At 35.6% G+C, this 25,223-nt stretch overlaps 1 protein-coding gene and 2 pseudogenes across 3 annotated transcripts; all 3 read left to right on the top strand.

Annotated features, from left to right (window-relative positions):
* The window catches only part of LOC107661494 (UDP-glucuronosyltransferase 2A3-like), a 2,714-nt pseudogene extending 2,613 nt beyond the window's left edge, over positions 1 to 101 (top strand).
* Positions 102 to 526: 425 nt separating this feature from the next.
* On the top strand, positions 527 to 1,631 carry LOC107661443 (UDP-glucuronosyltransferase 2B13-like; annotated as a pseudogene).
* A 3,994-nt stretch (positions 1,632 to 5,625) lies between these two features.
* Positions 5,626 to 23,771, top strand: LOC107661439 (neuroplastin-like). Of its 3 annotated transcripts, none has more exons than XM_016451019.1 (9): positions 5,626 to 5,927; positions 12,019 to 12,366; positions 13,367 to 13,541; positions 14,790 to 14,884; positions 18,028 to 18,161; positions 18,960 to 19,233; positions 22,054 to 22,063; positions 22,288 to 22,363; positions 23,220 to 23,771. In XM_016451019.1, exons 1-8 carry the CDS (start codon positions 5,855 to 5,857, stop codon positions 22,346 to 22,348), a joined length of 1,170 nt encoding a protein of 389 aa, XP_016306505.1. In that variant the 5' UTR covers positions 5,626 to 5,854; the 3' UTR covers positions 22,349 to 22,363; positions 23,220 to 23,771. The 3 variants fall into 3 exon arrangements, with proteins under 3 accessions (XP_016306505.1, XP_016306504.1, XP_016306506.1); XM_016451018.1 differs by having other exon boundaries at positions 22,042 to 22,063; XM_016451020.1 differs by lacking the exon at positions 23,220 to 23,771 and having other exon boundaries at positions 18,960 to 19,247; positions 22,042 to 22,063.
* Positions 23,772 to 25,223: the final 1,452 nt, after the last annotated feature.

The raw sequence follows: 25,223 nt of genomic DNA, 5'->3' as shown, positions 1-25,223 counted from the left end.
ACACACACAATAAAAATATTATTCACAAATGATACTTCAAATTTTTCTTAACATTCTTGACATATCACATGACTCTTATTTCATCTCAAGCTTTTCAATGACACTGTTGCCTTCTTGGTAAACAAGTACACTAATATTTGGGGGGAAAATGTAGTGGTTTACTAGACTATTTTATTTGGCCGTATAGAGGACATAAGGTGGGCTACTAAATCTATGCACTTCTCATGAACAACAGCATGTAAGCTTAGACAAGTTTTGTTCGCACAGAGGAAGTATCATTGGTATCAACTTTCCCTTGTACAATCGCAATGTTTTGCACATATTAGCAGGCTGGGCTTGTTTCACATCATTTCAATGCAGTCAGTATTTTATCTGGTCGGCCGCATACTTGGATTTTCATCGTCAGCTAATAAACTTTGTATGGTGAGTGAAGCAGATTGCCTTCACTTTATGTAAACAGTTATTAAGTGTTGGTGTGTTTTGTTGTGAAACTGAATTATAATGTATTGTAATCAACTTTCTTTCATCGAAGGTTAAAAAAGATGCATTACCTTCCTGCCGCTTTGTTAGCATTCTTGAGCATATTATCTCAAGTGTTTGGAGGTAAAGTGTTGGTGTATCCATCGGATGGAAGTCACTGGGTGAACATGAAGGTCCTGATTAAGGAATTACATACAAGAGGTCACTACGTGACGGCGCTTAGAGCCTCTAACAGCTGGTATATCAAGGAGGAGTTTCCTTTCTATACCTCCATCACTGTTTATAATAGTGGTGGCATTGAAAAGGAGCTGCTTGATGCATTTACAAAACATATCATGGTCATCAAAAGAGAGAAACTGTCCTTTTGGACCCACCTCTCACTGGCCTCAGAGGTTGGAACGGTATTTGAAGAGATGCATCATTCACAATCAACTTGTCTTAATGGGGAAAATCTTTGAAAAAGTAAAGACTTAATGGCTTCACTCCAGACAGCAAAATATGACCTGGTTCTGACAGATCCGGCTTTTGGAGATGGAGTTTTCCTAGCGCACCGTCTTGGTCTCCCTCTTGTGCTAAATGTCCGTTGGATGATGCATGGAGAGGCAAATTATGAAATAGCTCTTTCACCACTATCGTTTGTTCCTGTACCAGGAGTAGAGCTGACAGATAAGATGACGTTTGCTCAGCATGTACAGAACATAATGGGATACATATTTTCAGTTTATCACAAAACCAGGTTTATCTCCTCACACTACCAGTTCTTCTGCAATAAATACTTTGGACCAGAAATTAATTTTGAAACCCTTCTTCGGGATGCAGACATCTGGCTCACGTGGAAATGAGTTTCCACGACCCACAATGCCCAATATCGTCTATATGGGGGGCTTCCAGTGTAAACCCGCCAAGTCACTTCCAGCTGATCTTGAGGAGTTTGTGCAGAGCTCAGGAGATCATGGACTCATTGTCATATCCCTAGGAACTCTTTTTAGCCATCTTCCACAAGATATCACAGAAAGAATTGCTGCCGCTTTTGACAGATTGGCCCAAAAAAGATTTGGGTCTACCTATAGTATTTGATCAACCTGACAATCTGTCTAGAATGAAAGTTAGAGGCACAGCTAAACTTGTGGATATTGCAGAATTGAACAGGACGATGTTTCTACAGGCACTGGAGGAAGTGCTGTATAACCCATCTTACAAGGAGAACATGCAGAGACTGTACCACTCTATAGATGTTATTTTGACTCTGCTGATGATAGTTGTTTTGTTTTGTTTCATGATTCATAAGATCATAAAATTTCTGTGTTTTAAAGTAGTATTTAAGAAGAAAATTAAAGTCAGTGATTGAATATTTGGCCAGAATCCCAGGAATCTATTCCATAACCAATGTTTCTATTTTCATTTTGGGCTGAGAAAATAATGTTCTCCTGGAAAGTTTAAAAATAACACATGAAACATATATAAACCTGAATGAATCCTTTTATTTGTGCTCTCTCTTGTTTTCGAGGAGAATTTACCTAATCACAAATTATATTTTTTTCAACAACAAAAAAATGTGCACAACAATATGAGTGGAAAAAGAGTGAAATAAACTTATTGTTGCACTTGATTTACATCTTCTGGTGTAAAGTACACTGCTTGTAGCACAGCAAATTTTCAAACTTAATTCTTCTAAGCATAATTTTTATAAGGACAAAAAATATATATTAAAGACTATTTTTAATTTACTTATCTACACGCCTAAGGGCGGCTGAATTGATCTAAAACAAAGTTTTAATCTTTATGTCTGTACAGACTGTATTACGCGTACAGAAAATTAAGAAGAATGCTTAATGAAAATACACTGCTACTGTCACGGTACTGCCTACTGTGTAGGAACGAGGAGCGAAGGAGCGAGGAGACGTGGGAGAATTCACAAAATACAGACTTTATTAACTCCTTCTCTGGTTTTGAGTTAAGGAGCGGGCTGCTGTTAGCTGAGGGCTTGGGAGGGAATTGGCCGGCAGGCTTGACAATGGAACGGCTGGTGGGCTTGACTTCGGAGTGGCCGACGGGCTTGAGAGTGCAGTGGCCGGCGGCCTTGACTATTGAGAGGCCAGCAGGCTTGACTTCTGGATCGGCGGGCTGGTGCTGGATCGGGACCGGACGCACTCCAGACACCGGAGGATCCCTTCCTTCCAGCTTAGCCCTGTGGTGTCTGGGAGGTCCACGGGGTGATAATAATTGGCCCCAATCCAGAACAGAGAATTCAACGTCACGTTGTCTAACGCCGAAAACAAAACACTTTCAAAAAACGGAAACCAAAACAAGGGGAGAAGGGGCCCCGCTTACTGTATGCTGGTCCTGTGTTCTGTCACGGTACTGCCTACTGTGTAGGAACAAGCAAGGAGACGTGGGAGAATTCACAAAATATAGTTTTTATTAACACATGTAGCACATGAACCTTAGTATGATTTATTGCACAAACCGGGGAAACACACACATATGCCATGGAGTAGACATATAACACAGGACACTAGACACAGGAAACACTGGGCTTATAAACACAGGGAACGTAATCAGGGAGAACTGAAACAGGTGGAGTAATGAATCAAAAACCATGGAAACTAATGAGGGAACACCTGAAATCAATTAACACATGTAGCACATGAACCTTAGTATGATTTATTGCACAAACCGGGGAAACACACACATATGCCATGGAGTAGACATATAACACAGGACACTAGACACAGGAAACACTGGGCTTATAAACACAGGGAACGTAATCAGGGAGAACTGAAACAGGTGGAGTAATTAATCACAAACCATGGAAAGTAATGAGGGAACACCCGAAATCAAAAGACAAGGGAGAAACTGGATAATGGGGAGTACATGGGGAGCAAAACCACAAGACATAGGAACACAGGGGAAGTCCAAGGACGTGACAGCTACCTTTTAAGCACTGTATTTAAATAAATAAATAAAAAATATTTAACTATTACTATTATATATTAACTATTATTTTGTCAAACTATGTTTTGGGTGGTTATGAGTCACTGAAAAAAATGAAGCGTCATGCTTCCTTTTGCTCAACGTTGTTTGGAGGACGTGTGCTCATAATTCGAGAGTGCAAATGATATGCAAATGACACACTGCTGTTTTAATTAGCAACGGGAATAATATGCTGGAAGAACACCAGAGGCATCATCAGACATCACAATCTCCATCAGCCAAACTGAACTTCTATTTTGTTCTTTTTATTGTTCATTGACCAATATCCTCTAGATATTATATCATTATCACACACCTGTACTACTGCAGTTAAAGAGTTTAAATAAATTTATTTTGACAGTCCCTAAAATACACAATTCTATATAGACTGCATTAAAGCATATACTCGAAACATTATTTGCAACATTGCAGTTTCCTTAGTGTGCATTTCTCTGGAACACAACTTGCCTTTCTACTTACATGCAAATTTCATCTGGTGTGGGACAGATGAGAAATGAGAAAGAGAAGAATGTACCAGACAGATTCAGCCCTAGGCTACAGAATGCCGAAGTTGAAACTTCCTTGGTATGTATTGGCATTTCTAACTGAAGATGTTTCCAACACTTGTTTACCATCGCCTGAATGAACTGTGTCAGTTTTAGGAAACAGTTTTCATGCATCCATATATAAACTGGCAAAATGGGATATTTATGTATACAGAGATATCACAGTTAGCATCTATTCTGGTCAAAGCCAGTGTGAACAGCTTGCGCATGACATGAAGTGCAATGTTTGCCCGCTCAGTAGGGTACAAGTGCAAACAATTGCAAAGTAGCGTGCAATGAGAGAGATTTATTTATATTTTTTTCCATGCCATAGTTTAGACCAAGTTTTGTTAACAAAATACTTTCTCCAAAATCGGTTAATAGAAATAAAATACATTTGAATGTAATAATTGCTCCAAAAACGCAATATTAACATTAAAAAATTATGATTCAATATAATTTTTCACCTTTACAAGGTCTTACAGTTAACAAATACACTATCTTCTATAACATTACAGTCCAGTAGATGGCCATAGACTGTCATCCTGAGAACTACAGATTAAAGTGTTTGTTTTGGCAGGGAATGGCAATGTTGGCACATTATGGCAGTGATTAATGTGTTGGTTAAATGAATGAATGAATGAATGAATGAATGAATGAATGAATGAACTTACTGTTATAAGAAATTGTTTGTGCTAGGTTCCCTAGAGAGAAAGTAGCCTATACAGAATTAATTAAATTAATGTTTTCCTAAAAGAAGGTTTAGTGCAGCAAGGCTGTTATGAAACTCAGTTTAGAGCAATATCCCATCAGTATGTGGTTTTTTAACATTTTAAAACTTTATCTAGCGTGCAAAAATTTCATCTCATGCATCAGATGCGTCACCCTATTCATGGTGTCAACACTGTTGTCTATAAAATACAGTTCATGTCAATTCATATCATTAGGCTATGACATTCATCTCACATTCACAAACGACTTTATATTGTATAGTGAATTAAATTTTACTGCATTCAAACGTAAAATACAACTACTACAGTTAAAACTTGTTAACTGTTTAAATGTAGCCTAAGTAACCAAACATAAAATATACTACATTTAAAAAAAAAAAACATGTACATTTTCAGCAAAATATTGTAGAAATTACATTTTTTATGCGTAATATGGACAAGATGCCATTCCCAGTCTCCTGTTTTCTGATACATTTTGAATGTTTTTTTTTTTACATTTAAATTATTCAAATAATATTTAGGCTGCTGCATTAAGTGGCATGTTTTCTGGGTAGGCCAATACTGACCTTGTTTACAATGAAAGATATTAAAAACTCAGATAGGTTGGTATAGCTATTTAGGCTACTTTATGTGATTTAATAACATACAGGCCTACAGTTAGAAACTAATATATGCAGTCACACTGTGTTTTTACGCAGTTGGTAGCATAAATTCAACAAATTTCTTACTAATTGAACAAATTCAGTTTTAAAATTAAAATAGCCTAATGAACAATAAACTAAAGTCCACTTTCTCCACGAAGCCCCTAAAGACCTCCAAATAAAGGAATATGATAATCACCTGAGGACTGTGTCCATCTTTCTGGGATGTAGGCAGGACGGGTCTGCTATCGCGGTAATTTAAGAGGACAGCGCCACCGTCTTCACGAGCCTCGTTTTAAACCGGATGTAAGTGTAGCGGCTCGCTATTGCTAGGCGACGGGCTTTTAGCGTGATCCTATTCTAGCTCCAGCAGGGTCGCCTCGTCATTGTAGCAGCTCCCTCTCTCACATCTTCCTCGACAGCCCTCTTCTGCCGCTCCTCCGCATCTCTCCACACATATCCAGGTAGCCAGACGACCTAGAAAATGTCTTACGCGGGGAATGCGCTGGTGATATTATTCGGAGTCCTGATGCTGCATTCGGGCTTCGCTCAGAACGGTAAGGACTTTAAAAATGTGTTGCGTTTAAAGAACCGTTTCATCGCAGATTATGGAGGCTTTCTTGATAAGGGAACGGTTGCGGCATGTGCAGGTAGTTTGCCTCGACTGCACGGGATAAACTCACCAATCCAAAGCATTGCTTTCGGAAATACTCGGAACTAAATGGACGTCAGGGCTGCGAAGGGTGACGTTTATGTGTAGCCTATTCAATATTTAGGTAAATGTGTGCTTGTAGGTTTAAACGTCAAAACGCATTGCAATTCCGCTTTAAAATAGCAGTTTATTTCTTAAAAGCGGCTCGCCATTTATGCTCACAAATAGGTTACATTTTAATATTTAGTGACTTGTCCCACAGGGAGCGTCTATTTGTGGCTCTTTTATAGAATATTCCCTTTTTAGAGAATGATTTGGATGTGTTTAGGTGGGTCATCGGCTGCTTGTTACAAACCCAAACCTGCTTGATCCAACGCGGACCGTTCTGAATGCAGAATTCTGAGTTTTCGCACTTGTGCTTGATTTGCATGCGGCTAGTGAGTCAGGAATTGTCCCGTTTGTTCCTCCGACGCAAAGCGATCCGTTTGCGCACATCTTCAGATAGAGGCAGGTACCCGCTTTGAGCACCGGTCCTCTGCAGCGCCGTACATAGCAGCAGTCCGTTCTGCTGCATGTTTCTATTTATAGAGCCGATGCAGCAGCGGCATGCATGGCGTTAATGTCCTCCCCGTGCGCACGGACCCGTTGAAGTCTTAACGGAGGAGCACCGCGGCGCATTATGATGTCATGAACGCGCTCAGTTAATGAGCGGTAACGCATGAGCCTGGCCGTAACCGGTTATGACTTACTGCCGTTTGACTAATGCGTTCGTTATTATTACCTCTAACATCATAAATCCGATGGATTATTACAGGACCTGTAGGAAAAAGTAGTTGATATAGATTGTAGTTTGTGTTAAACACCTGATTCAAGGTGACCCATTGATTGGATTTGGTGGTTCTCAACTGGTTTTGCTCCAGGACTCATGTTTTTGCGATCCATCACATCATGAAAAAGTATATTTCTGTAATCAAAAAGGTTGAACAATATGCAGGTGCATCTGTATTTAAATAAATAGTTCACCAAAAAAGGCCATTCAAGGTCTAGATGAGTTCGTTTTTTTTTTTTATCTGAATAGATTTGGAGAAATTTAGCATTACATCAATTGCTCACCTATGGGTCCTCTGCAGTGAATGGGTGCCATCAGAATTAGAGTTTTAAAGGGTTAGTTCACCCAAAAGTGAAAATTCTGTCATTAATTACTCGCCCTCATGTCGTTCCAAACCTGTTAGACCTCCCGTTCATCTTCGGAACACAAATTAAGATATTTTTGATGAAATCTGAGAGCTTTCTGACCCTGCATAGACAGCAAGGGTACCATAATCAAGGCACAGAAATTGTTGAATAAAGTAATTATTTTTGTTTTCTTTGTGCACAAAAAGTATTCTTGTAGTTTCATAAAATTATGGTTGAACCACTGATGTCACATGGACTATTTTATCGATGTACTTACTACTTTCTGTACCTTGATTGTGGTACCCTTGCTGTCTATGGAGGGTCAGAGAGCTCTCGGACTTCATCAAAAATATCTTAATTTGTGTTCTGAAGATGAATGAAGGTATTGCGGGTTTGGAACGACATGAGGGTGAGTAATGAATGAACTAATTTTTATTTTTGGGTGAACTATTCTTTTAAAAGCAATGAAAGCAAAGTGTTTAAATTAAAAACATCTTAATGATAGATTTGTTTATTACAAACACCCAGCTTTTTGCTTCACAAGACATTAATTGATGGACTACTAGAGTCTTGAGGATTACTTGTGGATTATAGAGTGCTGCAGCCGTGACGGCAAACCCCGGAAGACTACTTCGCCATGGTTCCCTTGAGATTTTCCTATGGGTTTTTATAATGGGGTTTGAGTGAAATAAGGTGTGTGGTAAACATAACTTAATGATGCGTGAATGTTTTGCGTCCCATAAATTGAAAAACCCGCTTTGACATCATGACTGCAGCACTCTATTGTGATGTTTTTATCTGCTTTTTGGACTCTCATTTTGACGGCACCCATTCACTGCAGAGGATCAATTAGTGAGCAGGTTATAGTGCTACATTTCTTTAAATCTTTTCAGATGAAAAAAACAATTTAACTACTTCTTAGATGGCCAAAGTGTGAGTCAATTTTCAGCAATTTTTATTTTTTACGTGAATTATTCCTTTAACGTAGTCTGGATCATATTTTCTTTCACCTTGTGTAATTTTTGCCTGATTTGACTAGCTTCTAACAAGGGACATATATATTTGTGCCTGTATTGTTTGGATGCATGACCTTGGATGTCAACAACAAAAGATATGGGAAGTGTTTTTTTTTTTTAATTTTCGAATTATATAAGCCTATTTATTTTACTATCTTATGCATGAGTATATTGTTAGTTGCAATTTATAATTTGTATTTAGCATTTTTGCTGTCAGCGACCTTCTCAGAATAGATCTGGGGTCCATTTTTGGTCACAACCTCACTGTTTTGCCCATCGCCTGTTTGTGAGGGGCCATAAGCTCATATGAAGATCAAACCCAACACTTTTCCTTTCATCTCACTCACACGCTTTTTATCTCTTGCGTACAAATGCATGAGCACACAGGCAGACACATTTGATCAAATGGATCATTTTGGCATAGCTGTGTTTGGTTAGAAGCATAAGAGCACAACAGTGCTTGCTGCCTTTAGGCTAACCAGGTTTTTGCTTCTATCTTTAGCAAGCGACTATGCAATAGCATACAAGCCCTGTCCACATATAAAGTAAGTACATGTCCATTAGTTCCACAAGCTTGTGCTAAGATGCACTTACATTGAAAGAGACGCCTTTCAAGAAGGGACACACTGTATATTGGTATCATAAAGTTGATCAATATTTTAGATTTTTTAAATTTATCAGTATCAGTCCGTCAATATCTTTGCTGTTATCTGATGCTTACTTAAAGTAAAAGTAAAAACATTTTATACTAATGATTAAAATAGTACTTAAGTAAAATATATAACAAATTATAATGCATAATTTTATATTAACATATACGTAATATAGTAAAATAATATTGAAAAATAATAACACTGTTAAATGCAATTTTTAGCAAATCTTAAAATGAAAAGACATTTTCATATTGTATAAAGTTGTTATGCCTAATTTCACTTGCAGCATTTTAAAATGCTGGATTTGAGTTTTTACAAAATATTATAGAAGTTGTAGAATATAAATATCTGTGCAATTCTACTTTTAAGTAATCATTTAATTATACCTTTAATGTCAACGTTTACCCTTTTAACATTTTTTTTTATCGTTCCTTAAACATTTTTTTCTGTTTCACCTGAATGCATCAGATTATGTAAATGAAATGGATTGTGATATGCATTGACTTTAAAGAATCTGCTGGAAGCTTGTTAGTTTTGAAGGTCAGGCACTATGTTAGTTTCCTTTCATGCACACAGGGATGTGGAACAGGAGCTCCTTATTTAGTTACACCTCCTAATTACTGCGAGCCTCTTTTGCAATCATCGGGTCAAAAGAAAACATATTTCAATTATTGTTTTGATGAATGCAGCATTTGATAAGTTGTATCACCCATTGAGTAGAATGTCGGTTTAGATGTAAAAATCATATCTGGTCCTGCTTTATTATCATTATGCCCTTATATGATTGTTTTATCATTACATTTATTGTCAGAATAACCAGCAGTAGGCTACTGTGTGTGATTAACATGATAATACAGTGCAACCATTAAAAATCCTCTCTGCATATTTATGTAACATAACCTCAGAGGAAACATTTTGTATTAAATTTTTTTATTTGTGCTATTGATCTTTTATCTGTTCTTCCTAGCACAAACCCCCATTTCAAATGTGAGTGACTGATCCCATAATACATCCTTTAAACTAAAGAAACGATTAGCGTAGTAGTCATTTGTTTTGTATTTTTCTCTTCTGTTAGATTTTTGACTTTTAAAGGTTATATGTGATATACAAAATATATGGTGCAAGTGTCAACATTAAAACAAGTACAGATAAAAATACAAATGCAAATAGAACATAAAAAAATATCATAAAATAGTTATTTATATATATGCATATTTATAAGTTACGTCACACTGCAGTAAATTAAAGTTTTATATGTATACACATTATTATCATTAGTATGATGCTCTGAGTGCATAAAATTACATTATTCTGTTTAACAAAACACCTGTCAGTGGCTGTTGTTCAAATATCATGGCTTTCCTTTCAGAAATTATTTATGCTTCTATCTTTATGCTTTAATTTTTTATTTTTATTTTTTTTTTTTTTGCTTTTGACGTCTTTTAAATGTGCCCTAATGCATTGCCATTGTGTCTCTTTTGTTCTTCATTTCAAACATTTTTTTATTAGAAAGCACTGTTGATTGATCACTCCTTCAGGTTCTGCTCAAGTTTTGTTCCTATGTTGCTATATGGTGAAATGCACACAACAAACACTTATCGCACTATATGACTGTTGACACTTAGCGGGGCTTCATATCTGTGAATGCAATCAGCTTGCACAGCGATTAATGAGGGAGCGGCAGACATGCATGCAGTGTGGTGGGCAGCACTCCCTCTTCTTAAAGGCCTACCTGCTCAACTGCTGTAGTATGCTTCTATGGAAACTGTCTGTCTATTAGCACACCCACACATGAATAGTGAGATTGTACTGAGGTGCTCAGATTCAGAGTGCTATATTGACAGCACCGTTCAAGGCTGTGCACTTTGTGTCTTTTCTGTAGAATCAATTGCATTATCTTCAAACCAGTAATGGTCGGAATAGCAGACTGACATTCTAGTCTGCATACTGCATAAATATGTAGTATGTATACTGTGCACAGTATTCAAATTTTGCGTGTGCATTGAATATCCAGATGAAGTATTAAACTTGCTAAAATGTGCAGTCCAAAATAATTTCCCACAATGCAATGTATTTGAACTGATCTTCCATTTCCAGTGTGACTAATCATTTATAGTTTTTATTTGATATTTAAATGTATATGCTCAATTTATGATTCATTATTTATTTTAGTATTTTCTATTTACATCTAGACAAATTTAGCAAGGATATATTTAATTATTCAAAACTGATGTTTCAAATAAATGCTGTTCTTTTGAACTTTCTGGTCATCAAAGAATCCTGAACAAAAAATCAATGAAAAATTTTAAGCAGCACAACTCTTGTCAACATTAATAATAATAATGTTATTAGAATGATTTCTGAAGGATCATGTGACACTGAAGGCTGGAGCAATGATGCTGGAAATTCAGCTTTGCATCACAGGAATAAATTACATTTTAAAAAAATATTAAAGTAGAAAACATGTATTTAAAATAGATTGTAATAATATTTCACAATATTACTGTTTTTACCATAGTTTTTTGATGTTTCAAACATTTTTAAACAGTACTGTGCATATTTATATTTTTATATTTAGACAAAATAATATACCATTTTTAAGCCATGTTTTAATTGTTAGCCGTAAATTAAAATTATTTATTGGCTTTTCAGTGTTGGACAGAATTTTAAAATCAGTCCTTCAAGATGGAAAAATCATGATAAAAATATAGGTCATGTCAGTGTTTTTACATTACTGCTGTTAGGATGATGCCCCTGGCCTCATTTAATTTCCTCTAAATATGCAAGATCTTCTTTTTGCACATGGTAAAGAACACCTAAATTAAGAGTGATGCATATGCATCTAATATCACTAACAAAATGCAATAATCAGTACGCAATCAAACATAGCTAATATAAACAAAATCAGAAATAAAATTGATGAGTGTACTAAATGTAAATGCATGTAATAGAGGCTAAAAGAAAACTTTTTCGTTTTCTCATTCGTCAATTGTGCAATTATTCATTTCTTGTTTCATTTTTGGTTTGTGATTTGAGTTTAATCTTTTATGTTTTCTTTTTTTCCACCCACTGCCCTCTCACTGTCCTTTTTTCCTCCCATGTCTTTATTTGTCATGTTTCCCTGTCTTCCCGCCTCTGTGCCGCCCCTCAGCGGGGTTTGTGAAGTCGCCCCTCTCTGAGACTAAGCTGACGGGCGACACGTTTGAGCTGTACTGTGACGTTGTGGGGAAGCCCACACCTGAGATCCAGTGGTGGTTCGCGGAGGTGAACAGAGCCGACACCTTCTTCCAATTGTGGGATGGAGCGCACAGGCAACGCGTGTCCATCAACACGGCGTACGGCGTCAATGGTGTAAGCGTGTTAGCTATCACTCGCATCACCATCGAGGATTCTGGGATTTATGAGTGCAGGGCCAGTAAGGACCCACGGCGTAACGATTTGCGCCAGAATCCGTCCACTACCTGGATACGAGCCCAGGCAACAGTTACCGTGTTGCAGAGTGAGTTCAGCTGTCCCTGCTAGTGGTGTAGCCAAAATAAACCATTCGCCCCTTGATTTTACCTCCATTTAGTGTTGTGCTGTGGCCAGCGTTTGCTGTAGTGGATCTTCCCTTTTCCTCCTCTGTTTGTTTTAGTCTATAACCGGAGTATAAACTGGTCAGAGCACCATCCTATTAGATTACTCTTGCCCTTGTTGCTGCTACATATACAGGCAGTGACCTATTTTTGTAGTCAAAAAGCCCTTATTGAGTGGGAAATGTCCTTGTTCTCCTTATTGAGATATTTCAGGGTTTGACCATGACAGTATTACAGTTTCTGTTTCGAGGAATCCATGGATCTGGTAAGGTACAGTAGTTAGTGGTCAGCCGATATGTTTTTCAGTGTCCATTGGAAATTCCTATCCTATAGGCCTGTATCATATATGATATACAGTGGAGTCCAGAAGTGTGAGATCACTATGCTGCCTTACAGAATTCAGTATAAATTATATAATCATAATATAACAATGTTTTATGTGAAAAGATGAACTGAAGCAGGGTTACTATCACTAAAATTATAAAAAAATATATATATAACATTTTTTTTAGTTACCTGAAATAAAATATACGTTAATTGAAATACAATTAATTATTTTAGCTACTGTAGTTTCCAAAGCAACATTTTTTAAAGTTCAACTTTAAATACTTAAATAAAACTAAATTAACTAAAACTAATAAATAAATAAAAAATAATAAAAGCTAGTAAAAAACTAATGTAAATGACAAATATGCACAACAAGATGACTAAAACGTCAACTAAAATTAAAGAGAAAACAAACTATGAAAATAAAACATTCAAAACATTAACAAATCTATAATAGTGTATCAGTGAGACTATAATAATAATGGACTTTACGTTTCGGGATTTAGTATTTGGTTTGTGTTTGTGTGCAGAATCTTAGACATTTATTAGTGTGATGTAGTATTTCTCTGGCCTTGACCGATGCATCTGTGTTTCCAGAACCATCAATTGAGTCAACGGATCACATGATTCTACCCATGGGTTACCACAGCCCACCAATCACGCTTCAGTGCAACCTTACAGCTTCCCAAAGCAAACACCATGAGAGCTTCTGGATGAAGAACGGGGAGGAGATCCCTGACACAAGGGGCAATGACAAAAGCACAGAATACAAGTAGGTGCTGTTATATGTTTGTGTTTGTGTGTGTGTGTGTATGTGTGTGTGTGTGTGTGTGTGTGCATGTTTATGTGGTTTATGAGGACACAAATTTGTATAATAACATGGGTATGACATAGGTATTACAACGAGAAGGTGATTTATGAGGACATTTTCAGTGTCCCCATAATTCAAAAGGCTCATAAATAATTCAGAATGAGTTTTTTTGAAAATCTAAAAATGCAGAAAGTTTCCTGTGAGGGGTAGGTTTAGGGGTAGGGTTGGTGTAGGGCAATAGAAAATACGGTTTGTACAGTATAAAAAACATTACGCCTATGGAGAGTCCCCATAAACCATAAAAACAAACCTGTGTGTTTGTGTGTTTGTGTGTGTGTGTGTGTGTGTGTGTGCACATTATAATTTTTACTCATTCATTTCAATGTCATAATTTATTTTACTTGTTCATTCATAATCATATTTACTTTACTTATTTATTCAAATTAGATTTAAGTTCAACTGAATGGTGCCACATCATATTTTAATACTTTTATTTTTTTTTTGTAATATTGTAAACATATTTTTCATATGACCAGACTGCTATTTTAAACCATTTTTGTTCATAGTGTATAGTATACGGAAATTAATTGACATTAATCAATTAGCAAAATGTGTTACTTTCAGCCCTACTAGTAATAGTTGTGTATATTGGCTATAAATATACTTATAAATGTATGCTTATATATTTATAATATACATACTTATGTATATGTGCATATATACTGACAGTTTGTAACTCAACAGACAGCATACATTTATTTAACAATAGATTAATTACTAATGACTATTGTAAATTGTATTGCAAAAACATTGACCTTAATATTATTCTATGCTACTATCAGATCAAAATATGCCAATATAGGCTTCTAATCATTTGCATCACCTGAGGCCTTTGTTTTGTAAATGAATTGTCTCAGTGACTCTCAGGCTCTGGCTGAGTGTTTGTTAATGCCGCTCTGCTTCGCATTGCTCTAAATCGTGAGCAAGGGCTCTGTCTCTACCAACACGTGTTGTTAATCTCTCTGCCTGACTCCTAATCTCATCAGACTAGGCACACTAGTACTGCTAACATTTAACCTGCATTAGATTTCTCTTTACCTGTGGGTGTGTTATTCTGAACCGTTTTATATTATGCCAAGGTACTGTACTTCAAAGAATAGCTATGTTACCTTCACTTCATAAGAGTAATGTGTTTTATCTATTATACAGACTTAATAAACCAAGGCCAGAGGATTCGGGCGAGTATATGTGTGTGTACACGTTCGATTCGGCCCCCGCAGCAAATGCCACTATTGAGGTAAAAGGTAAGATGCCCTCAAAATTCCCACGTTTCTCAAAATGTAATCTAAAAAAGTATAGGAATGGAATGTTCACTGGAGTCTGATTTTCAGTTGGTTTGGATGAGTGTTGACATTTTGAACCTGTCTATGGGGTCAGCTTGTCTTTCCATCTCTTCCACATAGCACATGCTGAGTCAGAGCGGGGCTTGGACGCTCACAATGGCCATGACAGCATGAATGTGAGCTTGGTTAGTTGAGTGGAAAAGACATCCAGGTTTGGTTCACCAGGCAGTACAGGGTGAATGTGAATAAATTGTTTGCAATATTAATAATTAGTATATAATTATATAAAAGTATAGTTCAGTCATGAAACTCTAGATGGCGCAGGCTGATGGGTATTAACGTAACTGATGATATTCACAGCGTTAAACGACTTGGCACAAGCTGATTGGTTCATATTGCATATGCAGCCAGTGAGCTAGCTACTTTACATTTAAATGGCTGGTTAGCATCCACTTGAGCATTTTGCAGCGTGCTTTCAGAGTTCCTCTGAAACCCTCCACCTTCCCCAGCTCCACCTGTATAGATCTGCTATGGGTTATTTTATATGCTATTTGTGCAGCAGCAGTATGTTTTAAATACTCACAGCACTGTAGCAATAATCTACAACTACAGCAATAACCAACAGCAGCAGCAGCGTAGCAGATCTGATCCGCCAAGACCAAATACATTATATATATATATATATATACACAAAACAGATGATGTATACTTATGACTGGTTTTGTGGTCCAGGGTCACATATATACTCTGTTTAATATATATATATATATATATATATACAAACAAAACAATACATATACAATACAATACGGCGCTCCTTCACTGAAGTTATACACTTTCTCCGCAGCAGCTCAGTCTGTGTCCTCCGCTATATTTTCAGATGCGCTCATATCAAACAACTGTATATCTATATAAACGGTATTGACTCGTATCGTATTGTATCGTATCGCTTATTCTGTGTCTGTGTCTGTGTGTCTGTGTGTGTGTGTGTGTGTGTGTAATATATTCCATTTAAAATGTATATATCCGTGATCATGAAACAACAGTACAGTAGTAGTAGTACCTTTTTTAAAGAATATTTGTATTTTACATTTTTAATAAAAAGTTTTCATCAAACCTTTGACTTAAATATATATTTCTGAATCCTGAATTATACGTCTCAATATATTATGCATATACATTTTTGTTTTGTTTGTACTGACAATCAATGGGTGTATATTAAAATGTCAGGCAGCCCAGATCTCCTTGTGATCATGTGTTTAATAATGGCCTTTAAAGCTCCCAGGCTGTTTGGTTTGTGTGTTAGAGATCATCAGCTGGTAAAGTGCCATGCGGTTTAAGCGTGTCCTGGTCACCTCTTTCTGGTTATCCTGCGGTCGGCTCACAAGCACCAGATGGTGGCCTGCATGTCTGAGGGGGTGGGGATGTAAATCTGTCTCTTTTTCTCTCGCTTTTCCTATCTCTTAACTGAGGTATTTGGTGTCGTTTAGACTGAATTAACCTTTAAAAAGTCTCCTGTCATGATTCATTATTTCTTGAATGAATCTTGAATCACAAAAAGTGGCGATGATTTACATGTGGATGTTTTGCTTATTTGTGGGGGTATTTGGCATATCATGAATAATATGCCTTCTTTTGATGATAATGCTTCAGTATATTCTGTTGGTTTCACTGACTAAGCCTTGGAGATTTAACTGTGAATCATCTCATTATGGCCCCATATATTCAGTGTATATATTTTACATAGTATATACATATAGTCCTTTAAGATATTACCATATTAGATTTAATATGTCAGTGACAACAGCAAGTATATAGTTATATTATCAAGGTTTAGGGTCAGTAAAATTTGTTAATGTTTTTGACTTTGAAGAAGTACCTTATGCTCACCAAGGCTACATTTATTTGTTTAAAAACAGTATTATTGTGAAATAAATAATATTACAATTTCAAATAACCATTTCTGTTTTAATTTTCAGTTTAAAGAAATTATACTAATATGATGATTTGGTATTATTATTATCATATGAGCTGCTTTACATTTTTCTAAAAAGTGATCTTTTCTAAGGATTATTTGATGAATAGACAAGCATTTATTTAAAATAGAAACCATATAAATGTCTTTACTGTCACTTTTTATCCAATTAGTGTGTCCTTCCTAAATAAGTATTAAACAGAAATCTTAATGACCCCATGCTTTTAAAATATTGTCTCAATATCAAATAACATTTTATTTTATTATAAAAGTCTTATTTAGGGATTCACAATATATCAATACTTCATCAGTAATCAATAATTTGTCAGATAATTCTGAATAGATAGTGGTCAATATTGGATATTTAATTGTTACTTATGTTCTCCGTATTTACATTTAGATCAATTTTGCTGTTGTCTAACACTCACAGAAAGTTCATCTTTAAAAACACTCACTTAAATTAATATCAATTTGACATACTGTTATAATGTGAAATATTAAAAATGACTGATTTTTATTTGTGCACTTTATTTACAAAAATTGTGTATAGATATACCATTTATTGGTTATCAGCCATAGTAATAATAATAATATAACAATAATATTGGTGCATCCCTAGGCTTATTAGTATGCTTTTTTGGTCTGTTTAAATAACATTAAATTAAATGAGATCTTGAACCAGCACTTCACACTCATTTCATCGATTTCAGAAAAGCCACAGCTTTGAATCCTGATTAATTCATGGGATAAATTTGAACTTGAATGCACTGTAAATCTCTTTGGGGAAAAAAGGTCAACCAAATAAATAAATGTGAAGGAGAAAACGTCATTGTTTTCACTGCTCTTAGCATTTTCATCCAAATCGGCTTGTGTGACAGCACATCAAATCGCTGTGGACTTAAGTTCTTGGTTTATTCCAGTGCGCTGGGGCAATCATGGTATATTTTCTTAATATTTCCTGATCCGCCACTAGTTTTAAGCTATGTTTACCACACGAACATGACATTGCAAATGACACATGAAAAAACGTCCATGTAGTGATTGAAGATCAGGCTGCTTAATAAGGTTTACGCAATGAAATCTGTTCTGATAGTGAAGGTCTCACTGTCCTTCTGCTCTCCTCTCGTAGCTGCACCAGACATCACGGGGCACAAGCGCAGCGAGAATAAGAATGAGGGTGAAAAAGCTGTCGTCTACTGCAAATCCGTGGGTTATCCTTATCCCATGTGGAGCTGGCGCAAACTTGATAACGGCGTCAGTATGGTATGGTCATTTTGACACATGAGTGAATCTTCAATCTTCTGTTTGGTCGTTTTAAAATGAAAATATAGCATATAGCATATCATAAAGCATATGAAGTAAAAGTTCTAAAATCCATTTTTTAATGAAGTTTATTGAACCTTTAGATAAAAATGTTTTTAAAAAGTTTTAAAAGCTTTTTTTGAGTATCATATTTGATACATCAGGCTTTTATGGCTCATATAGTACGATATAGTGAGTGCTCATACTTGAAAATGAAAGAAAAACACCTCAGATTTCCCAAACGAAGCAAAAAATATGCAATTTTGGTGCTGCTATTTATATGGCCAAAAGGTAAGATGTAATTCTGATGGCTTGTAATGTAATCAATGAGATTTTAACACTATTAACAAACTAAAATATCATATAAATATCAGTTGTTAATTTGTATCTCTCAATAATACCTTACATTTTAACATGATTTTTCTAAAAATGTACAGTATGTATGTATGGATAATCAAGTAAACCTAAGTTACTCAAGTCCAGTAAGTGTTCATCTTGAAATATTAATAACAATATCAAATTTATTCTTACATTTACTTTCTAAAACAACAAATTATTTACAGTTACGCAAAAAGGTCTTTAATTATCCCTTGTCGTTTCTGTTACTTGAGCTACCTTCAAGCATTTATCATTTAATAAAAAGTTCATATTTTTTAATGAGAAATACTATTTAAGCGTATAATCAGTGGCTTTTCTTCCCCTGTCTTTCACCTCTCCTTGTCTGTCACCGGTTTTCCTCCCACTCCATCAATCACCCAGGATATTGACAACTCCTCTGGCCGCTTCTTCATCAGCAGCAAGGATGGCTACACCGAGCTGTCCATCATCAACCTAGACATGACCTCCGACCCCGGGGAGTACGAATGCAACGCCACCAACATCATCGGCTCCAACTCCATGCCATCAGTTCTGCGTGTCAGGAGCCGCCTGGCCCCCCTGTGGCCCCTGCTGGGGGTCCTCGCCGAGATCATCATCCTGGTGCTGATCATCGTCATCTACGAGAAGCGCAAGAAGCCTGATGATGTTCCTGACGGTGAGTTTAAAAGGGTGGGTTACAGTTTCAATATAGACTATTGATGTTAGGCTGAGATTTATTTTACAAACGTAGAGAAGAGATTGGTATTGGAAGAGATTTAAGAGAATTATTTTTTTTGTTTTTTTTATGTGAAAAGCATTATGGGGACTCCTTGCCAATTCCAAGAAACATGACTGTCCTAAGCACAGTTTGCCTAATGTCAATTAATACACCCACAGTGGGCCCAAAAATTATTAAAATATATTTTTATTAAAAATGTTATTACATAAAGTGTGGGTCTTAACTGTCCAAATAATTTGGGCAGTTAAGATACACTCTCAAGGCAACAAAATATCAAATCAAGTTGTTTTTTTTTTTTCAAAATTAAGACAAAGTATTTGAAAATTTTCTATCCACAAAAATGGCTCAGAAGTTAGTTCTGAGGATTGTTTTTATTTTTTATGTCTAATCCAGAATAGATATTGGGGCCGCTGTACAGTATATATAGAATACAATTTAATGTTAGCTAATGTTTATTTAAAAATATATATAATAATAATAAATAACATGATAGCACAATACATAATATTCTAAAAATTGAAAATGAGTGTTATTTATTTAGAGGGCCATCAAAAGTGTCTACAACTCATTTTCTTACTATAGGAATTTCACTTTAAATTGATATTGACTAAGAAACGTTCAATTTCTGTATTATTTGTATTTAAAAAAAAGGATGCCACTGAAGATATACATAGACTACTGTTCAAAAGTCAGCAAGATTTTTTTTCTCGAAAGAAATACTTTTATTGAGCAAAGATGCATTAACTTGATGAAAAGTGACAGACATAATGTGACAAAAGAATTCTCTTTGAAATAAGTAGTATACCATTGAACTTTCAATTCATCAAATAATCCTGAATATTGGAAAAAATATAAATCAGCACAATTGTTTTCCACATTGATAATAATAATAATAATAAATGTTTCTTAAGCACCAAAACATAGAGTAATGGCTGCTGAGAATGTAGCTTTGTCACAGGAATAAATTACGTTTTTAAATATATTCACAATAAAAATTTCACAATAATATTTCACAATATTGCCGTTTTTATTGTAAACACTGTCTTAGTGAGCATAAGTGACTCTATAAAAACATTTCAAACATCCTAACAATCCCCAACTTTTGAACAGTAGTGCATGTAATATTATATTAGGCCTAAGATAATTGTCCTATACATCTTACACAGCACTTGCTTAGTTTTCTCCCACTGCGTCACGAAACCTTTGACTCGTTTATTGGAAAACCGTACACTCTTGTTATCTGATCCTGACCTGGTCTCTTACTTAATAATTCAGACTGAGGCCACCTAGACCAAACACACACACACACACACTCATCGCTCTTTTCTTGTAGGACACCTGCGTTAGGTCATCTGGACTCTAATCTGATATTCGAGAGAAATGTGACTCTGCGGAGAATGGGTAGGTAGCAGGCAGTGAATTATTGATGCGTGTGGAGGTGTAGTCCCACGCTACTTACAGCTCACCCACAATGCATTGCGAGGGAAAACGAGACCCTGTCAGTCTTGTACAATGTATTCCTGCATGCCAGTAAATTCACTTTAGCCCCCCTCACTATATATAAAACGAACTCTTTATGTTTAAAGACTATTTAAAGCAATAATGTTCGCTTTGGGATTCAATTATGTGTGCTATTTCTTACATTTAATCATTGCCAATCGATATTTCCACAAGAACTGGTTTAACAAACGGTTAACGTCTTGAGCTATAGTGACGTTAAATGGGATGTTGTCTGCCACCTAGTGCTTTTCCTCAGAATTGATTTCATCGTCATGAATAGAAAACAACGAATTTATGCGTTTTGTTTGATTAAAATGTGTTCAGTATTGTACATTGTTCGTAGATGTGTGCTGAAGTGTAAAAATATAATGTTGGGTGTATAAATTCAGGTTCAGCTTCGTTTGGTTAATCTACACATTTAGTGCAGGCGTTTATCGTTAGACTACTTCAGAACTGCACCATTATTTTACCGTTAAATTACACTCTTAGTGGTTAATATCATTAAGCCATTAAGAATTATCAACGTTAACACGTTTCTTTCTCTCTGAATGGCACAACCTAAAACACTGTGGTAAGTGAAAGACCTGCATGCAGCAGTATTGCCCATATTCACTGGTCTCCTGTTAGGCTACTTTAGTGTGTATATAAGTCTTGTGTGATTTAGGCTGAAATGGGATTTTATTTTGCCTTAATTACTGGAATGCTGTCTGTTTTGTTGCTGTTTAACCTTCAAATGACCTTCATTTCTGTACATCTTCACCTGGAGTCTGTTCAGATGCAATCATGTTGGCATGAGCATGAGATTTTACCTTTTATTTCTTTTCCCCTTTCAGTTTGTATTTTTTTTTTAAAAGGCTGAAAATGTGTGTACATGTATTTGTATAGCTATACATAATGTATTTGCAATATTATATATAAAAGTCATGTGATATTTAACATAGGACACATAGCTATGTAGTTTTTCTGGGCTGCATGTTTGTATTTCTTCTCTGCTCTTGTTCTGTTATAAACTGCAAGCCTTTTAATTACTCACACCAAAGCTGATGGAGCGAAGTCTTTGTTCTGTGTTATTCTACTGCACAACAATATCTTAAATATTGAAAGACAATATGGCATTGAGTTGTTTTTAGCTACTTAATGCAATCAGTTTACGGCATTCATTCAATAATGTGAATATTGTGCCAGCTGGAACCATTACAGCCTCCAACTAAAATTGTCATTGTTTTGCTTCCCATTCTTCCTAAGATGACGAACCAGCTGGGCCAATGTAAGTATCAGATTTACATTTTAAATAAGACTTAATATGATGCAACTGTCCTAGATAACTGAAGCCAGCGGATGTGTGATTTATACAGAATGTATGGAGTATAAAGAAACAGTGAATGAAGGGAATGTAATTATATATATATATATAGACGAGTGTAAAATGCTGGATTTGTATTTTGGATTGTGACACTCACTCTGACTCATTTTTATGATCTCACCTTGAAGGAAAACTAATTCCACCAACAACCACAAAGATAAAAACCTACGTCAGAGAAATACAAATTGATTTCATCATTACAAGGTGAGTATTCTGTTAGACTGAGAATATTCATATCAGTTGAACATACAACAAGAAACAGTGCTTACAGAAAATTAGACACTAAGCCACACTTAAAAAATGTATAAATTACCGTAAAGTGTGTAAATGTTTTGCAACAGAATATCATCTTTTGTTTTATATTTTCATTTATGATTTATGCATTTTAACTGTCAAAAACTTGTATATGAAAATGAACTACTGAGAGTACATTATCTTGTTTATTACATGGCTGCTCACCAAATAAATAAATATGTGATTTTATAATCTTAATATTATCTTAAAGCTTCCACTAGAAAAAAAAAAATGTCCATTACAATGTACAAAACATGCGCAGCAACAACACAAACACTTCAACAACATTACAATAATAAAAAAAGAAAAGGTTCACTACAGGTGATAACTGAGAGGCAAGATGGCCGTTTACGATGATTGGAGACACATGAAAGTAGCGGCGGGTTACACAAGTTTTAAACAGAGCACTCCGATCAAGATAAAATAAGTTTAACTTTTAAAAAGGGATCTCGAGACTGCCCTGCATCTCACATTTTTTAAAGGCAAAAACAAGTTCTTTGTGAACCTGGCCGATAAGCTGACTGATACAAAATGTTGCCATGGACAATATTGGATGAATATTAGGAAATATCTGTTCGCAGAATGCCACAGTTGACCCAGTCAGAATCAAGTATTCCAGAAATCTGTGTAATGAATTTCAAAGAACTAGTTACAGGAAGCGATGCGAATTTGTATAAACTAGCACATTTCTCAATCAGTTACTCCTGTGAAACGGCAAAAGCCACATTGTTAATTCACTTTTGTCACTGCTGTTTGCTGTTTACAGATTAAGACATTCACATCATGACCACATGAACGTTACTCATGAACGGTTTAGCGCATTGGTAATCAAATCAAAGGTGGAGGAGTTAAATGGAAGACCGGAAGAAATAAGCACCCGAGGCATGCCTTATAAATCTGGTGTGAGGAGGACGAGTGAACAGAACGGAACCTGATTCTGAACATTTTCTTGCATGATTGTGTTGCTTTTTCTTTAGAATCTCTTTTATTTAAGTCAACTTTTTCCATGTCAGGCAAAAGTACAAAAATAATAATTGCATGCAAGATAATTACTGTTTGATACAGGCTTTTGTGTGTGTGTGTGTGTGTGTGTGTGTGTATTTATGAATGACTTCTGTTCAAGCAAGCCTTTAACTTGTCGCAAATATGCCACCATGATTCTGGTATGACAGTTTTTGTACAGATTATCATATTACTTTATACCATTTGGTAAGGTGGCATATGATTCTATCAATCAATTAAGGGCTTTGCGAAATGTCCTGCCATGTTTAATTTGTACATGTATTGTACATTAATGTATGAAATCACTTGAAATATCTATAGTTATCTGAATGTTCTTCATACTGATTCACTTATCTCTTCAAATATTCTTGCAAACCAGTGACTTCATTTTATACTTATGTACCTTATCTGTCTCTAAGTCTACATGGCTGATTGCTTTTTATGTATGCATAGTATACAGCATGGCTTTTATTCTATGCAATATCTATACATACAGTAGAACAAACCTTTTTTTTAAATGTAAGCTTTTCGTTGTGTATAATTAAGCTTTAATATTATACGTTAGCAAAGTGCACTGTTCAAACCATGAAAAACAATCCACATGGTTTAAAACATCACTGCATGAGCTCCTTACTCAAGGGTCTACTAAGTCAGAATGTGAAGATAAATTAATATTATCTCAACTGACTAAGGCATATACATGTCATTTTTAACAATTAAAATATCCAAAGTCAAATGCGTTGTCCTTTTTTATGACATGAGGCATTGTTTATTTTTTAAGAAAATTGCTAAATTAAATTTACTTCCCTTCAGGGCGCCCAAGATGTAGATGCGTTTTTTTCTAGTCATAAATTTAGAGAAATTTAGCATTGCATCACTTGCTCACCAATGGATCCTCTGCAGTGAATGGGTGCCGTCAGAATGAGAGTCCAAACAGCTGATAAAAACATCACAATAATCCACAATACTCCAATCCATCCATTAATATCTTGTGAAGTGAAAAGCTATTTGTTTGAAACAAATTCATCGAGATGTTTTTAACTTCAAACTTAAAAAGAGTCCTCTATCCATAATATTGCTTTTTCCAGTGAAAAAGATGTTTCGTCTGAATCAGGAGAGAAAAATGAACAGATTAAGCAGTTTGCAAGCGACAACAGTCCAAAACAGTTCTAAACAAATAATGTCAGTGGATAACGGATGAATTTTTTCACTGGAGGAAGTGTTATTATGGGTTACGGATTAAGTGATGGTTTAATGTTAAAATGCCTTATTAAAGGATTTGTTTCTTACAAACATGCAGCGTTTCATTTCACAAGATGTTAACTGATGGACTGGAGCTTTCACTTTTTTCACTTTCAGTGGGAGGCAGCAGTGCGCTAATGTGTTGCTAATGTGCAACAAAACAACAGAGGAAGAAATACGGAAGGTTAGAGAGCATGCGCAACAAGCAACGTGGTTTGCCAACCGCCAATAAAATGTAAAGAAGAAGAACAAGCAACGTTTTTTTTTTTTATTTGTGCTCCGAATTTGGTGAGACTGCTTGCATTTTTACCACTGGACAAAGACTGATTACTTCTATACAATAATAATAAGGTAAGATTAAAAAAATAATTGTGTCAATGTATCTTTCTGTGTGCTGCTAACTTTAACTGACTAACGTTGTCAGCGGTGTTAGCTAACAGAAACCAAAGATCTTTGCTATTCTGCTGTTAGAAAAAAGACTGTAGAAATACAGAACTTGTGGCGTATTTTGGCGAATTTAAGACTT

The sequence above is a fragment of the Sinocyclocheilus anshuiensis genome, unplaced genomic scaffold, assembly GCF_001515605.1.
Source record: "Sinocyclocheilus anshuiensis isolate Anshui unplaced genomic scaffold, SAMN03320099.WGS_v1.1 scaffold491, whole genome shotgun sequence".
Taxonomy (NCBI): Eukaryota; Metazoa; Chordata; class Actinopteri; order Cypriniformes; family Cyprinidae; genus Sinocyclocheilus; species Sinocyclocheilus anshuiensis.
The sequence above is the reverse complement of the archived record's forward strand: the minus strand, read 5'-3'. Positions and strand labels throughout refer to the sequence as shown.

Bases quoted from the DNA above. Each gene is read 5' to 3' on its own strand.
- LOC107661439 (XM_016451018.1), top strand. From the start codon at position 5,855: ATGTCTTACGCGGGGAATGCGCTGGTGATATTATTCGGAGTCCTGATG. The intron at 13,542-14,789 runs GTAGGTGCTGTT...TCTATTATACAG, and splicing joins GACAAAAGCACAGAATACAA to ACTTAATAAACCAAGGCCAG. The intron at 14,885-18,027 runs GTAAGATGCCCT...CTCCTCTCGTAG, and splicing joins TGCCACTATTGAGGTAAAAG to CTGCACCAGACATCACGGGG.